This window comes from Amia ocellicauda, chromosome 23 (assembly GCF_036373705.1).
Source record: "Amia ocellicauda isolate fAmiCal2 chromosome 23, fAmiCal2.hap1, whole genome shotgun sequence".
NCBI lineage: Eukaryota > Metazoa > Chordata > Actinopteri > Amiiformes > Amiidae > Amia > Amia ocellicauda.
The window spans coordinates 19,025,550-19,042,636 of NC_089872.1; the positions used below are offsets into that span (position 1 = coordinate 19,025,550).

Sequence of the window (17,087 nt, forward strand, 5' to 3'; positions counted from 1 at the left end):
TAAACTGAACTGATGATTGGTGTTGGATTGGGTTATTTATCCCTGGTAGGGAACAGCGTTAGGGTAATACACTGAAGGATAACTTTGAGCAGACTTGGATGTATTTCTAAATGTGGTTTTGAACATCTGAACTCCCTGGGAACATTTCAGATGCTTTAAGGCTGAATAAATAAATGGCTCATTTCACGGGATAATGCAGGGGCTTTCTTCCGGAATGCTCCTCGATCCTATCATCTACGCTGAAGGGGGGATTTTCAGGACGGGCTGTTAAACTTCATAAACAAATATCTAACATACCTAGCGTACAACATTATTACACAACTTCCAACACTTCAAATCTGGTTCTCGTTTGCTATAAATACAAATCAATCTGCCCCCCGAATAACACTTAAAAACAAGTTAGTGTTTTTCCATTTCCATGTCACGTATTATAGGTCTGTTATTGCTGTCCTGCAGAAAGTTACAGAAATAAAAAGGACTTTTCATGAGGGGACTGTTGTTACATTTGTAAATTTGCATAACAGACTGACAGTTTTTTTTTTTATCTCTTTCTTGACAGGAAATGTAAAAAGCAGAAATGTCTGATATTAGACAGAAAATCTCTAGGTAGGAAGTTGGCCGTATTTGCTTTCCTATTAATTTATATTACTGGTCAAGGAATTTGGAAGCAACAAGTAATATATGGAATGATTTGACTTTTTGGTAATATTATCCATTCCTCCTCACTCACATCCCTTTCTAATGAATAGTGTGGAAAATAATGAAATAACTATTTTCTCAAAACATATTAAAGATAATGAAATAAACAAAGGCAGTTGACAAAACATGTATCTGTTTTTTAATTTAGTTTTGAAGAAGTTCTTGCTTCACACCAGGGGTTTTAAAACCAGCCCTGGAGGACCCCCTGCCCTGCTGCTTTTTGTTCCAACTGAGGTCTTAATTGCTTAATTGAATCCTTAATTGCCCTAACAAAGCAATACACCATTCAATTAAGTAATTAAGACCTAGGTTGGAACAAAAACCAGCAGGGCAAGGGGTACTGCAGGACCGGTTTCACACAATCTGACATCAAAACTAACTTCTGAGAAATTAGGAACCTGCTAAAGCTGATCAAAACTGTGCTTTGTGATTGATAGTGTGCCATGCAGATACTGTAGATGCTTGGTTTAAAGTTAAAAAGAACAACAAGAACAGTTACATTTAGTGTATTTTAGTAAAATTACTGCTAATCCCAAAAGTGCTGTAAAATCTTGTAACACATATCCCTGTAACAAATCACTTGATTTAGTAACTCACATAACTGTCTTTCGGAGATCTGCCGAAATCTGTCATTTTTACTGCGATTCTTGCAGCGTTTGTCAATTTAAACTGTGCTTGCTCCAAGATACACACACAGCAAATTCATGGAAAGTATGCGGAGGAAGTAGGGAGCAATTTAACCAATCTACTACACACCATTTATTTCTGCTTGCTTTGTTTGTATCAACATGTGGCTCTCATGAGCAGCTCCTGGGCTGAGCACCAGCAGAGAGAGAGAGAGAGAGAGAGAGAGTTGTGGAGCAAGGATGTTTGGGGAAACACACTTGGTCCATTGAGGAGAAAGGAGATGAACTCTGAATTTCTCCAGTTTACAACCACATTCATATAGTTTCTGAAATGCTTTGTCATCTCTGCACAGCATTGACTTCATAAACAAAGTAAAAAGTAAAGACATGCTAGGAACTCTGGTTTTGATGCCCCTTTGATTTGATGCCACTCACTGTGATCATGCTTTTGTCTTTTTTGGAGGGGTGAGGCTTTGCTTCGCACACAGAAGGGGGCTTTACTGTGGGACCTTTCTGAAGAAGGGGGTGAAAAAAGGAAAGGCAATCGCGATTCAGCGCTGCCGGGTGTTGGTGGGAGGGATCACATCCAGCGGTCCTGGGAGTCGGAGCGCATTAGGTAGCAGCCCCGCATTGCCCTGCCTCCCGCAACCCGAGGACGAGGCGCAGCATCCCGCGGAGTGGAGCATCACCCCTGGCACTGCTGATCACCGACCCACAGACGTCTTGCTACTCAGTAAACTATTCATGCATTGACTCGCACTGGTTTCCGAGCAGATCCCAACAGACACAGACCGTCGCACAAGGGGAGCAATAAGGCGCAACTCTGCGAGGATGAGCGCCGCGGTGCCGTGCAGCTGCCTGCTGCTGCTGTGTCTGACAGCGGTGCACCAGTCCCGGGCAGCGCAGGTCAGTCCTCTGTTGCTGTTGCTGTGGTTGATTGAGTTATTAATTGGATGCACATCTTTTTTTACACCTGTTCTATCAACACACAGACATCTATGTATTCTGACCAGGCACTGTTGAAGTTGTAAGAGCAGTGTTGGCACATTTTCTGGAGAATGCACTCTACTTACACATTAGACATGCATGTATGTCAGGCTTATCAAAATGCACAATACATCTTACATGCATTCACTTCTTTCTGAGTACTGCATGTTTTTGGGGAGTGTGCTTTTGTCTGTATTGTGCGCTTTTATAGGTGCATTTATGAATGGGAATGTGATATAGGGTTAGTGTTGGCTGATCTTTGTGTGCAAGTCAATACAATCTTGTACTTTCACGTCATGCATTGTTGCTGATTTCAGCTCTGTTGGGAGTCAAATACTAAATTCCGTCTTATTTTGTGCTGAATATATTTTCTTTCACCAATATGGTGGAACATGTCCAGGTATGGATTTACTAGCTATCCAGGGGACAAAAAGAGCATATATGAGTGAAATGGAAAACATCAAGGGATTTCTGAGGTGATTAGTGGAAGAATTAGACCAGCCAGCTCTCTCAGATGTTCATATTAAGAATGCAAATGTTCTGACTGCTGTATTAGCAGGCTAGCTGGGTCAGTAGGATTCAGTTTCATTAAACAAAGAAAACAAAAGTAATTAAAATCGTTTTTTGTAGGTGGTTGGTTTGAGGATTGACACCAGTTCTACTGTAAATGTAAAATATTGGACATTTAACAGCCAGGCAGTTCAAATAAACCAAAACAACACTGCAGTTTAAGACACATTAACAGTTTCCTTGCTACTGCTTGATTTAATTGTGCATGATAGCCATCATTTTCACAGTGCAGTTTTATAGCTTTGGATGCACTTCCTGCAACTGCACGTCTGTTTATTTAACTTTATTTTGTGTTGTTTTTTTATGGTGTTGTTGCTACTTTTATGACATAAAACCCAATTGAAATACAGGCTTTCTTTTTTAAAACTAGGAATCCTGTATTTTCATTCAAGCAGGTAGCTGTTGTGGTCAGTCAGTAACCCGTTCAAAGTTTATGTGAGTGAGGCACCCTGGATACCTTTTGGCTGAGAGTGATCTTCAATATAAAATGAAATCACCATTTGGATTAAAGTGAATTGCTGACTGATGGATTTTCCCCTCCAGCTGAAGTCCTAAAATACAATTTTGCTTGTTCCAAGAAACCCTTTAGGACTCCCATTCTCCTGTTAAAACCCGAACTGCACATTTCAACACCCAAAATAGCACAGCGTTTTTACATCCTTGTATTTAATTGGGTTTTATTGTATTGTAGCTGGAATTAAGCCCCATTCCTGAGGGGCAGGTGGGTGTTCCCGATTAATCATTGCTCCTGCTGTCCACAGAGGGCGAGTGCAGGACTACTAGAGCCGTTTCCAGAGTTCAGAAGCATTTCACACTTAGGAACACCATCGTCCTTAATTGCTGTGAAGCTTTAATTTAAATCAAACTGAGCTGCATACAAAGACATTCTTGTCAGTATTCCTTGTGTCAGGGCTACTGCCTTTCAAAATATACAGGGCAAGCATTTAGATTGTGGTCCAGCAGCATCTGTTGAGCAGCTTTAATCCAGCTGTTGTCCTCGCTGTCTTTATTGAGGAACACCCTTACCCTGCACACACGTGTGGCATGTGCAACAAGACAGCAGCTCCAAAATTACGTGCTGCTCGTGTTTGGATTAGACTAGTGCTGTCATTTGCATCACTGAGTAGAAAATATGATTTACTTTGCAATACAGTTAGATCCTTAACTTAACAACCTCCCTTAACAAATCAGTCATGTATTTGTTAAATCTAACTATTTACAGTAATTTATGGTGAGTTGTGGTTTTATAATTCTGCATACTCTCATGGTGTAGAGGTGGGTGAGTATATTTTACTAATTAAAACAAAATTGAACACTCCAAGTGTGTTTTATATCACCAAGCATAATTAAGGAAGTATATGTGGAACTTCTGACAAAAGATGACTCTATGACTCAAGAAGTTCTCTGGTTATTAAAACAGAAAAACCTCTGGTGTTTTCTTTGGACAGAACTGCGTGGACAAGCACCATATTGTGACTGTGATCCGTCAGATGGAAAAGTTCTTGAAAGGGCAGGAAACGCGGTTTGCTGAGGGGCTGCGCATTATGAAATCCAAACTGGCGGCTCTGCAGAACTCGGTGTCCAAGTTCCCGGCATCAGAGCCACACGCAGGTAAGTGTACCAAGCACAGGACTCGTTGATCATACCAGATTACATGACTGGGCTGCAGGAAATGGACTTGAAATGCTTAGCAAATGTGTTTCTCTTTAGATCATCTTTGTGTGGTGTGGTGTGATCCATATGGCAATCACATTCAGTTTCAGATGCTAGTTTAAATAGGGTTCGTGTCACCGGTCCACAGGATGAATTTCTCCTCACCCATTTTTAGCTCCTCTGTCAGCCTGCCCATGTGCTTCACAGACAGACAGACAGACAGACAGACAGACAGTTAGTCTGCCATTTAGTTGTGGCTTCCAGATCCAATCCAAATTCTGTCTCAGGACCAGGTCAGGTCGATGCCCACCCAGTGTCAGAGCGTGGTGAAAACCAGCAAAAAAATTTACGATGCTGACAGGAAGGCTGGGCGACACGGTGGCTTCTACAGAGCCCACGGCAGCCGGTACCAGATGTCCCGTGGGGGTGAGGCACGGTGGGCTTCCCTCCGGGCTCCTGTCGTCCCCTGCTGTGCCGAGGCAGACGTTAAACAGTTGAACAGCTCCTGTGGAGACCCGCACGTGGTCTACCACATCTGCCGCCGCCGCTCGCCGTCTCCCACACGCCTCTGCGCGGCAGGAAGCGCCCGTCCTGTTGTCTGCATCCAGCATGTGGCTCGGCAGCTGTCTCTGAGTTCTGACATCATACCGTAAGCTAACTATTGCTGTGACTGTAACTATAAGATGAAGCCGGGGTTTCGCATCACAGCTGCAGCTGTTGATGAGAGCGGGGGAGTTCGCAGGACCAGCAGAGATGTGAGAGAGGACAGTACTGGGGACAGTCCTCCAGTGTGACCCCTCAGTCCGGTCCGTCCCATTTGAAAAGCAGAGCAGAGTGAACCGCACAGAACTCACAATTCAAATTGCTCCTTGCAAGTATTTAATAAATACAGCTTCATGTCAAAGCCTGGCGAAATATTTCACAGTTAAGTGTTGTTGTCACTCATTAAGATTGAGATCAGTTTCATCTGGGAAGCAAAAAAACTGACAGTAACCATTGGCTGATATTTTATTGCCGAATTCTTCTGACATAGGCGCTTATGAAATGCCAAAAAGTAAAGTCTTGTTTCATTTGGCAGGTGGAAATCTAGCTGTCAGACACTCTTTGAGCACATTAGTGTCACGGCACATAACAGCATGGCTTTCTGCAGACAGGCGTTGGCAGGAGAAGAGACAGTTTTATAGTTTTCGATGTTTATTCTGCCCGTCACAGCGAGCGTACGGACCGAACGCACGAAAAGGAGGAGATTTAAAAGTATACTACAACATAATGTGGAAGGATGTTTATGTCTGAGAATGTAAAAAGATCACAGAAGTCTTTTATTTCCCTCTTCTTCATAGAAAGACTCGTTAGTTGGACATGCCCTTATAAACCATGTGTTTCCACTTAGATCAGAGTCCCCTGGAAGTTTCATGCATTATTTGGACATTCGTATTCCTGCAAGAGAAGTCACGGGGACCTTGTGGGGATTGTCTGATGTGTCCTCAGTAGGAGGGAGGATAAAAACCTTTGATATGCGTTTGATCTGCCCCTTATTGTATTGTTTTTCACACTCGTGGGAATGGTGTCAGCTCATGGAACAAAACCTCAAGGTTAAGGGTTAAATTAGTATTATTATTATTATTATTATTATTATAATCACCATCATCCAAGGCAACTCCAGTTCAAGAGGTAAAAGGATGTACCATCTCATGCATTAAGTTATACATAGAAGTCTGAACAACCCTTTGTACATTTTGGTCACCGCGCCTTTTTCCTATGCTTGTTCACCGCAGTCACGTGTCCACCGCTGGAGGCTCCACCACACGGCAGGAAGTTCGGATCCAAGTACTTTCTGGGTCACGAGGTTCACTTCGCCTGCAATTCGGGGTATCATCTGGTGGGGGCGGGCACCAGGGTGTGTCAGGAAAACGGCAGCTGGACCGGCATGAATTCTGTCTGTAAAGGTACTGACACACATCTCCCTCTCCTCTCTCCTCTCGGTTTCCGTGTCCACTGGCCAAGGAAAACAAGGCTTAGATTTACACTTCATTTTTTGGTCTCCCTTAAAGGCAAACGTAATACAAATCCTGACACCATCGAGTCCTCGGTCTCTGGGGAAGCCAGTCGAAGGGTGAGCAAAGATCAAGACATAGGTGCTCTGACCTCCAGAGATCCTTGACTCTGATGAGATAGCTACCTGTTTTGTTCAAAGGCAGCACAGATGTAGGCAGGCCAGTGAAGGACAAGATTAAATGGTGATGTCCTCACTGAAGCCACCCCAGACCTCCTGGCAGCGCACAATCATTATTTGATTCGCATACACGCCAGGAGTGCCTGTTTAAACACAGAGCCCAGCCACCGAGGGTTCACCGGCACAGTATAGAAATAAATAAGCAGAAATTAATCAATGCATAGACCTAAATCTCATCAGCATTGATTACAACGTTGCCGGGAACAGCTCACATGAGGGAACAATCAACCCCACGATCTTTATTCGCATTTTTTCACTTGTATCCGTCTCTCCAGTGGAGCAGTCTATAAAACTCGAGAGCAGCGTAAGGCCGGCGTTATTGTTGTGCGTCGGGAGAAACCCCACTTGCCTATTCACCGCGACCTTCACAAAACGCCCTGGAATGCCCCAGGGAATAAAAGAGCTGCATCTGTGGAATAGCTGAGGGATTGTCAGTGGGGTTTTTAAACCGGCTAGGGGCGGGGGGTAGCTCTCAGACAGATAAGGACATAAAGAGGCCTTTCTTCGTCTCTCCGTGACACAGAGCTGCGCTGAATGAAGCCCTCGATAGCGTGGCATCAAATTCCCACATATTAAAACACCTGTACGGCATTCCTCGCTTGGAACAGATTATCGCCGCTGATCTGATATGGATCCGTGTCTACTGTAAGCCTACCTGCCTGCACTCGCATTTCGCCCTGTGCAGAATATTGGAGGCTTTTTCTGTTTTTTACAAGTTCAAGTAGGCATTGGTTAATTCCATGTACATTTCATTAAATACGTTCATGGTCTAATAGCCTAGAAATATGCCAAGCATGCTATTGATGGCCTCCTTCCTTGCCTGAGCTGCTGGCACAGACAGAGAAAATTCCTATCGGTATGGTGAGTGCTCAGTCGCATTCCCGCGAAAGAAAGAAAAACACTCCGCTGGGTACAGAATTATGTCTGTTCAGGTTCTCAGGGTGAGACACACGAACGCAGTCTAATTTGGAAGCGCGGCTTAAAGACCCCATTGAAGCCGAGGGAGAGAAAAATGTGGAGACCGTGTTTAAAAATATCCAGGGCGATGAAGTGGCCCCGGAGAGAAGTGTTCACGTCCCCGAAGTATGCACGAGGGGATTAGGGATTCTGTGTTTAGATACACGCCATGTATTGCTCCATTTTCAAATGATACTCGCCATAAAGTGTTTCTAAACATACTATAGATATGTAATAATAATCATATGAATAACTTTATTGAGGGTATATAGATTTGTAGCGATACTGATATTGTATTCTTTATTATAACCTCCATTTTATTGGATTCAAGTGTTTATTTGTTTCAGGGCTCAGCGGCAGCTCCTACCATTGCTCATTACATTAATTAGAGATTCAATGAAAAGTGAAATGTGTTCTCATTACATTGGGAATGCTGATGATTCTGTAGTACGAGATGATGTCCTGGGGAAGACAGCAATTTGCGTCTGGGCCAATAAGCTCAAAAAGGCATTAGTCTATCAAAATGAAATGACCAGTCTGACGATTTTGTGCTACATGTGGGGGAATATACTCAACTGCAGGGGAAACTGATTGTCCACGCCCCCCAGCACACCACACAAACACACACTCACACACACACACACACAGTTGCACTAGAAAGTCCTCGAGATTTATTACGAGCGTCAAACAGTTTTCCTCTTAGGTGATGTTTGTGTAAGAACCCGTGCCAGGGGCTGCCCTCGTGAGAACACAGCGCTCTCTAATTGGGAGGCGTTCAAATTATGCAGCTCTAACAAGAATAATGACCATTACTCACTTATTACCAAATCTCTTTATGTTAATCCTCATAAATTACAGGCCCCGGAATGTGCCAACGAAAACGATAGCGCTCCTATATAAATCCACGGTCCGAGCTCGTTATTTTCATGGTGACAGTGTGTCTAAGAATAATGCTGGGTTAATTGATGTCAACTGACTAATTTGGTGGAAATACGAGAGCCAGGTCTGATCATAACACACAGGGCTGGTATAAAACTAAGCCCTACAGCGCGGGGACGACCTCGTGGAGGGATTGTATTAATTGCGGAGATGAAGCCCGGGGAGGCACGTTATGCAACAAAATAAACAATGCTGGTGCTGAGAGCATTGGCAGGGCTGTGGAACATTTTGTACACGTCTCGTAAAATCAACTACGGATTTGTGTCTGTGATGTTTGCTGTTATGCGTTTACATTTTAAATGACTTCAGTCCTTAATCTCACGCGGCGCACAGGCACAGATTTCTACACTAGAGTAACTTGACTGTTTCATCGCATGGCTGGAGGTGATTTAGAGATGGAATGTATTGTTTTTGGGCAATAAATCCACGAGTTCTAGGCAGTTAAAATAATGTTTCATGTGCTTAGTGGCCTGCAAATAATTGCCTACCACTCCAGTATATGATGAATTGAGGTGTATTTTCACTCATTTGTGGTCTATTTCCTGGTTTCATTATTCACTTTTTGTCATTTTTGTGGTTTGGAAAACATGTTATGCAAATCACAGTGCAGGTAAAACTGCACTAGGGTGTTTGAAACAAAAAAAGCATGTGTTTTATGCTTAATTGTGGTACTTTTTGTATGTTTTGTCTATTTCTAATTAATCAATTATTGATTTTCAGTTTTAAAGATTTTAAATGTACATACATAGCAGTTGCTATAATCTTACAGGCAGCCAGGACATCATTAACTATATATTGAATGAAAAGATAATGACATACATAAACACGCTCCAAGCATCTTGGATACACTTGTTTTGTTCTGTGTCAGCTTTGCACACGTGACAAATTCAGTTTAACAGCACATGTGCTTCGCAACATCTTGATGAAGATTTTTACAGCCATTCTCATAAACTCACACACTAGCAGACGTTGGAAATATGGACACTGTCTTCACAACTCTTGACATGGCAGAGCTGTGAGGAAAAACACAAACTGGATTTCAGATGGCCATAAAAACCCACCAAAAACAAACCAAACATATTAATTGTTTTTCATACATAACTGCTTGGCCAACTTACTTTTTTACTCCGGCACATAGTTCAGGATCCTGGAACACTTTTCACTTCATTGCTGCAGATCTGTTTCACCTAGCTGTGACAAGGGCTGTTAAAATACTTAATTGTGTCCCTGCCGTCTCTGTAAAGCAGAAAAATAACAATATTAGGGGCCTAGGGACAGACAGGCGGATGAAAATGTTGTCCATCTTGAACTGGACATGAAAACACAGCTCTGGTCCGCGTGTGGTTGGAGTTTATGAACGAGTGAATGAACGAATTTAACACAGATGCTTTTTTTTTTGGCTCTGGATATTTTCCTTCTGTCTATTTTATTGAAAATCAGCAGAGGTCAGGTCTTTACTAGGGAAGGCAGCTTTGAGAATCTCTGTCTCGTGTTGCCTAATGACAAAGGACTGCCAGAAGCTGAAAGATCTGCCATTGAAAGCGATTCCAGTTTACTGAGATAGAGTCCAGGGGGGATGGCCCAGTGCCAGACACAGAGTTTAATAATAAGGGTATTTTGTGTTAAACGAACACAAGCTCATTTTGCTCCACCGAGGCGTGTACACCAGGAGGATTAGGGCCGAGTGTCACCAGGGTATTGTGCCGAGTGGATTCTGGGAGCAATGAGTCCTGCCAGGGTGCTCCCGTCTCTGGCCTGGTTTCCATCCCTGGTTATGAATCATAAGTCAGCAGTAGGCTTCTCCTCGGCCGATCCAAAAGCCTCTCTCTCGTCTTTGTCACTAATGAAGAGTTGTTTCCGTCTTGTAATCACCATTACTCACATTTGGTCATTTCTTTACACATATATATATATATTTTTTTCCTGTTCTCCCAGAAAAGCATCTTTGAAAGCCAAAGACAACACCCTCACATATTAAACTCACACTATGCCTCACAGCCAGGACTCACCTGACTCAGAAAGGCCCTCTTGCGTCTTCTTGTTTCAAGTTTAGCTGTGACACAAACCTTGATCTGTCCCTCCGTGCCAATCTGCCACACAGAGAGTTCTAACCCCTGCTCTCTGTCTCCTGTGGCAGACGTGAGCGAGTGTGCCAGCAATCCCTGCCAGAACGGAGGCAGCTGTGTGGAAGGGGTCAACCAGTACAAGTGCACGTGTCCCCAGAACTGGAGCGGCTCCCACTGCCAGCACCAGACGCAGACAGGTCAGTGACCATCCACAAAGTTGCATCCGGCACTGTAAAATGTGGTTAAAACATGTCTTTAAATTCGGGGCACTCTGGGGATTCTGGGAGATTTTAACAGTCACGGCAAGAGTCATTGTGAATATAATCACCTGCCATTCTGTTGCATTGGCTCACTTAACTCATTGACTATTGCACTATAAAAGATGTGCCTTAGACGTGTCACAGATGTACAGCGATGTTCAGGTAGTTGCACACATTCAGTGCAGTATCATCAATGCAGGAGAAAAGGAACAATTATGTGTGTTACTGGGACTGAGAGCACAGGACTTTAACCCACCACATTTCAAATGACTTCAACAAGGGAACATTGCATTATGGGTATTTTAAATTAGGTGTTTGTGTAGTATATGTACAGTGGGTCCAATCTAAGTTCATGCAAGTGGTGAACAGGAGTGAATACATGGGTTATCTTGATCTACAGATCGGGACAGACTCGTGTCACGGTTTCCTGAATCATACGTGTCACCTGTCATTTGCTCCGTCTCTTTCTCTCCTGTGCCTGTCCAGCCCCCCCCGAGTGGAGCGTAATGAACGACCCCGCCTTCAGCAGGAAGCCACGCTGCGCCAAAGTGGACCGGGCCCAGCACTGCAGCTGTGACGCCGGCTTCCACATGAGCGGCACCTCGGACAACAGCATCTGCCAGGGTACGCCACCGCCGCGCCGCCCCGCCCCGCCCCGCCCGGCCGCACACGGGGCTGTGGGGTCTTTAATTGGTAAATCTGGGGCGAGACACTTCAGGAATGTAGGTTCTAGATAAATGATTGTCCCCAGATAGCGCTAGCCATGCTGTATTCATTCTAGATGTTAGCGTGGTAAAATACTGTTCCAGAGAGCATCGAGTTTTGCATCCAAGTGTAACAAAGCGAGATGGAAAAAAAAATGTACACTGCTGCTTTCCCATTTCCTTGTTTTGCAAGGGATGCTAAAGCTCCCTGACTCTCAACAAACCATTGAGCCGGGGCCCCGGGGAGGCACAGAGATCTTGGGCCGAGCGTGGAAGGCGTTTTCCTTTGACTAAGCTCCTGGCACCGGGCCCCGCTCTCGGCCATATGGCGCATTACGAAACCGTGCTTGTTTGCATGCAGATGTGAACGAGTGCGAGGTGTACAAGCAGGACGGGGCGGCCAGACTCTGCATGCACGCCTGTGTCAACATTCCCGGCTCGTACCGCTGCTCCTGCCCAACTGGATACCGACTGCTGGCTGACGGACGGAGTTGCGAGGGTAAGTCACACCGAGCCGCGCTCCCTGGCGCCCCACACTGCGCTCTCTCTCTCTCCGACAGTCTGACAAAGCCTCTTTCATGGGCTGGTGCTCGGGGAGGCTTAGCATGATTTATTTGCCATGGGACTCATGAGGTCACATGAGTGAGGGCTCCAGTTGTAAATAAAACAACTGAAAGAAAAGCACAGGGCTTATTACGGCCTGCCTGTCAGAGAAGCACAGCTGTGTCATAAACGTGATCTAGGTTTGTAGAGCTGTCTGGGGCAATTCGGCGAGTTAATTCCCCTCCCCGGCCCGCGTTCACTGAGCCCCGGCCCCCAGCTCACATGGCACGAGAGGGGTCGGCCGAGCTCATGGTCTCCCAGCTGGAGGAATGTCAGAGATGTCGCACCTTCAGGGAGACGCTGTGCTGTGATGGAAAGCAACTGAGTAAATAAAGTGCGTCGGTGCAAGCTGTTCCATAGGAGCTGCCGCAGCCCGGATGGCGCATCTGCGTCTCCCGTCTGCCTCCTGTCATGTGTCACATGTGGTTGTTTTACAGATGTGGATGAGTGCCTCGCCCAGCAGCACAACTGTACACGGGGGACGACCTGCATCAACACGGGAGGAGGGTTCCAGTGCGTCAACCCCGAGTGCCCCAAATCCCACGGCAACATCAGCTACGTGAAGACGTCACCGTTGTAAGGCTTGGCTGCTTCTTGGCAGGTTCCCATTATTATTATTATCTGTGGCGCCTGGAAACCAAGGAAAGACCCACCTATCCCTGGTGCTGACTGGATAGTCACTGAAAGGAATAAAACTGTATTCATCTATCAAAAGACTAGATGTCAGTAGCAATCAATGTGTGAAACATGACTCGTTTTGTTTGTTTACTTCTTCACGAAATAACCAACTGAGACCCATGTCTTTACTGCAGGTAAATAAATCCAATTAATGTAATTTCCTTACAAATATCTCCACTCTTTCCTTCTGGGCCCACAGCCAGTGTGAACGCAACCCCTGCCCCATGGAGAGCCGATCGTGCCACCTGGCCCCCAAGACCGTGTCCTTCCACTACCTCTCACTGCCCTCCGACCTGCAGACCCCGGTCACGCTGTTCCGCATGGCCACGGCGGCGGCCCCGGGCAGGCCCGGCCCGGACAGCCTGCGCTTCGGCATCGTGGGCGGCAATGGCCGGGGCCACTTCGTCATGCAGCGCTCCGACCGGCAGACGGGCGAGCTCATCCTGGTGCAGCGGCTGCGCGGCCCCCAGGAGACGGAGGTGGAGGTGGACATGTCCGAGTACCTGGAGCGCACCTTCCAGGCCAAGCACGTGTCCAAGGTCACCGTCTTCGTCTCCCCCCATGAGTTTTGAGAGCGGACCAGGTTCTCTTGTCGTAGGCATCATCGGGGACCCCTCGGCAGCTCTGAGATGTATTTTTATGGCCTAGTGGTGCCCATCTCTGGTCCTGGAGGGCCACAGATCCGCATGGGTATTTAGGTAATAACAAATCAATAATAAATGAAAACATAACGCTTGATTTGTGCTAGTAAACCGATATCTGGTTCAGTTAAGTAACAAGAGAGATTAGTTGGATGAAATCCCAGGATGCCCTGCTGTCCTCCAGGACCAGAACAGTCCATCACATTGCCAGACGATTGAAAACGGCTCTCTTGTGCCTTTCTAATGAAGTGCATATTGCGACGTGTTTCCGGAGGCTTTTATCGCACTCCAAGGGAGCCGGCCCAGAAAAACACGACCATCCGTTCCACCGGAACTAAAATGGAAAGAAATAGATTATAGGACTTTGAAGCAGGGAGTAGAATAGGAAACCTGACCTTCCCCCCGCCCATCGTCTGGTTTCCACAGGGTTTTGAAAAAAGACTATTTTGTCCGATCACTCGTACTTAGTGGATAGAGTTGATAATGCAAATATTAAATGAATGTAATATTAACAGAGGATGGAGGGACATTTATTCTTTGAGCAGCTTGGGCTTTGAAAAGGCTTGGCGTTCCTATCCTGGTTGGGCACTGCGGTCGGTAGATCGGTGAACTACTGGAATACAGATCAGATTGAATTTGGCTGTATGTCTAATTGGAAAAGGTGTTCAGAGAGAAAGAAGGAACAGAATTAGTCTTTATTCACCTCTGTTGAGTGTAGCGATCCTGTGTGTATGTTCTTATGTATGCTGGCTTCTTTTTTTTTTCCTTTTGTACATGACCAATACCTAAACTTTATTCGGGTTCAGGTAATCTTGGGATATTAAGAGGTATATTTTTTCTTAAGGTGATATACTTCAGGCTTTTAGTAGTCTTGGGTACATTTCTGTAATACTCCCTTAAGATGTTATTTATATGATGCCCTTGCTATTACAGCACCCAGGTGCAGCTTTGGTTATTTAAAAGGAACTTAATTACCCAACCTGTAATACAGTGCTTTAGACATATCTGTTTTCCTTTATATTGCACATAAAATGTTTTAAAATGAAATAAAGGTTAAGATCTGACATTATTATGATCTATGCTTCTGTACTCACTTAATCGCACTGGAAATAGTTTATCTTTTCATTTAAGAGTCTAGGACAAAGACGACAGATTTGTATTGAAATCTCCTATCAGGACTCCCAGGTTTGCATCTTTTTGTACCTGCAACTTCCAGACTGTAGGACAACCTCAGACAAAGACTTCTTCCTGAAGAGCAGCTCAGCAGCCAAAACCATCATTATTTAAAACAAAAATCTAGAAAAACATCACCAGGGCCATTGATTTAAATCGTCAATCCCACAAGTCGAGCGCCAAATCATTTCCACTTTCATGCTGTATTTATGAGTGAAAGACCTCTGGCCTTTGAATCGGCACATAGAAGCCAGACTTTTAGTTCCGACTTTCTAGATCACAAGAGCTTAAGAGACGCAACACGTTTCTTCCATTTCCGATGAGGCACAAGAAGCGCCAGGAAATGAAAATATACCTTGATGTGATTCTCAATTATAGATCGGTGGAAACTGAATAATATCAACCATATGCGTCTCGTGTCTGGGTCTATCCGACGGGCTTTAAATCTCAGTAATAAGATCAAAAGAACCACATTCTCGTTGGACAGGAAGACGCACATGTTCAAGGTCCAAAAAGGACAAAGCAAACGACCGCGAGAGCAAAAACAAATCATTAGCAATCATGTTTTATTATCATACCTTCCAGAAATTTGCATTTTTGTTCACTGCGGAGTTCTGGTATTTGTACATGTGTGTTTATATTTTCCCAAATCAAGGCCATATCCTTATTTCCCAGTCCTAAATTAATTTAATACTACACTTCCTGTCTGTGTGAATACTTTTAGAAGCCTGGATTCAAGAAAATGTCCAGAAATCACAGCCTCGAACAAAAGTTAGTTAAGACAGGGATTTAAATTAACTGTAGAGCCCAGTATGTGAGGGTTGTGCTGGGAAAAGCACTGCCTGAAGAATTAGGTGATCTGAAGAATAAATACATCCTACACACAACTACTTAAAACTTCAGCTTCCAAAGACTTGGACAACGAATAAGCAGCTGTCATAGTCACCTCATTTTTATACACATAACACCAACAAGACGTGTGCTGTATGATCGAAATTGAAATAAAGTGAAATAAAACTATTCTTAAGGGATATCGGGGTGGAAGTTTTGACAGCCAAGTATCATTCTCCACACTTTAATATCTTTGGCACAAACCCAATAAGCGGACGGATTTCAGGAGAAAGACGACGCCAGTTGGAGATGGGTGTCCGGCTTCAGAAAGCATGCCCTTCTGGGATTTTAGGACCAAATGTTCATTTCACAAACAACACCTCCAGCAGGTTCTGATAATACAGAAACACAATGCCAAATATTCTCTGCAAAACACTCTCTGTCTACCATAAAAAGATGCAGAAAAACAAAAACAAAAACATTTCCCCATAAAACCGTCTTTCAATGCCACTTAAGTCAAAAGATAACAGGCAGCGAAACTCATGCAATTCCAGGGTCTCTCGAGGGGCGAGCGATTTACAGGGCTTCACAGTAGCGCTCCCTCTCGATTGCCAGTTGCATTTAGTTTCTTGGTAATTGGTCCAATACATGCACAGACCTGGATCTGCCAAACATGTTTTTCTCGTTAAGTGATGAAAAGAAGATATCTGAAAAGGAAATGTTGTATTAAACCCCAAGCAACGTAGCACTCTCTCTGCGTTAAAACCAATCCCCAGTGCAGCCAGAGCCATTATTTTTGTGTGGATGTTCATGTCAGGGGTTGCAGCGGACGGCCAAGTCAGTCACACGGCGCACTACGTAACCCGACAGGAGAACGCTGGACACATGCAAACCATTTCCGACCAAGCGTTACCAGATTTTTTACGACCGAAAAGCATTCGTGAAAATCTAATAATTAATCATGTGGCTTCAAAATATATATTAAAGAAAAACTGGAGGAGGTTCAGACATGGAAAACGGTTGCTTCATTTCGATTCCGCAGGGTGCCTCCAGGGTATTTTATGATCTCATATAAAATTACCACTGCATTATTTATTTCTGCACTTATATCAAATGTTACGTTTTCATTAGCCAAACTGAATACACTTGAGAAACAGAGGAAGTTTAGAGAAACGTACATTGGCCCAAGTGCAGGGTACAACGTGGTGGGAAATTCTAGAACTTGCGCTTTAAACTTCTGAAACATCTACCACGCTGAACTGGATCTCAACCAGGAGAGCGAAAGCCAGAGAGAGTAAGTGTCGTGCCCTTCGTCGAACTGTGTAAAGAGAGGGTCCTGAAGGTCACACGGATCACCCTCGGAAGACATCCGTTATCTTGACAGGTTTCCGCGCTCAAGGCGATTCCTGTTCTTGTCCTGGTCGCTGCGTGGCTCTTGGGGCGGACGAGGGTCTTGACAGGGTCTTC

At 44.6% G+C, this 17,087-nt stretch overlaps 1 protein-coding gene across 1 annotated transcript; it reads left to right on the forward strand.

Moving 5' to 3' along the window:
* The first annotated feature begins 1,586 nt into the window (after positions 1-1,586).
* On the forward strand, positions 1,587-14,691 carry fbln7 (fibulin 7). The gene is made up of 8 exons (XM_066696985.1): positions 1,587-2,231; positions 4,331-4,493; positions 6,311-6,481; positions 10,802-10,927; positions 11,477-11,614; positions 12,056-12,193; positions 12,735-12,873; positions 13,175-14,691. The coding sequence occupies exons 1-8, from the start codon at positions 2,157-2,159 to the stop codon at positions 13,545-13,547; spliced, it is 1,323 nt and encodes a 440-aa protein (XP_066553082.1). The 5' UTR covers positions 1,587-2,156; the 3' UTR covers positions 13,548-14,691.
* Positions 14,692-17,087: the final 2,396 nt, after the last annotated feature.

Coding starts and splice junctions, on each gene's coding strand:
- fbln7 (XM_066696985.1), top strand. CDS start 2,157: ATGAGCGCCGCGGTGCCGTGCAGCTGCCTGCTGCTGCTGTGTCTGACA. Junction 10,928..11,476: donor CCAGCACCAGACGCAGACAG/GTCAGTGACCAT, acceptor GTGCCTGTCCAG/CCCCCCCCGAGTGGAGCGTA. Junction 12,874..13,174: donor TACGTGAAGACGTCACCGTT/GTAAGGCTTGGC, acceptor CTGGGCCCACAG/CCAGTGTGAACGCAACCCCT.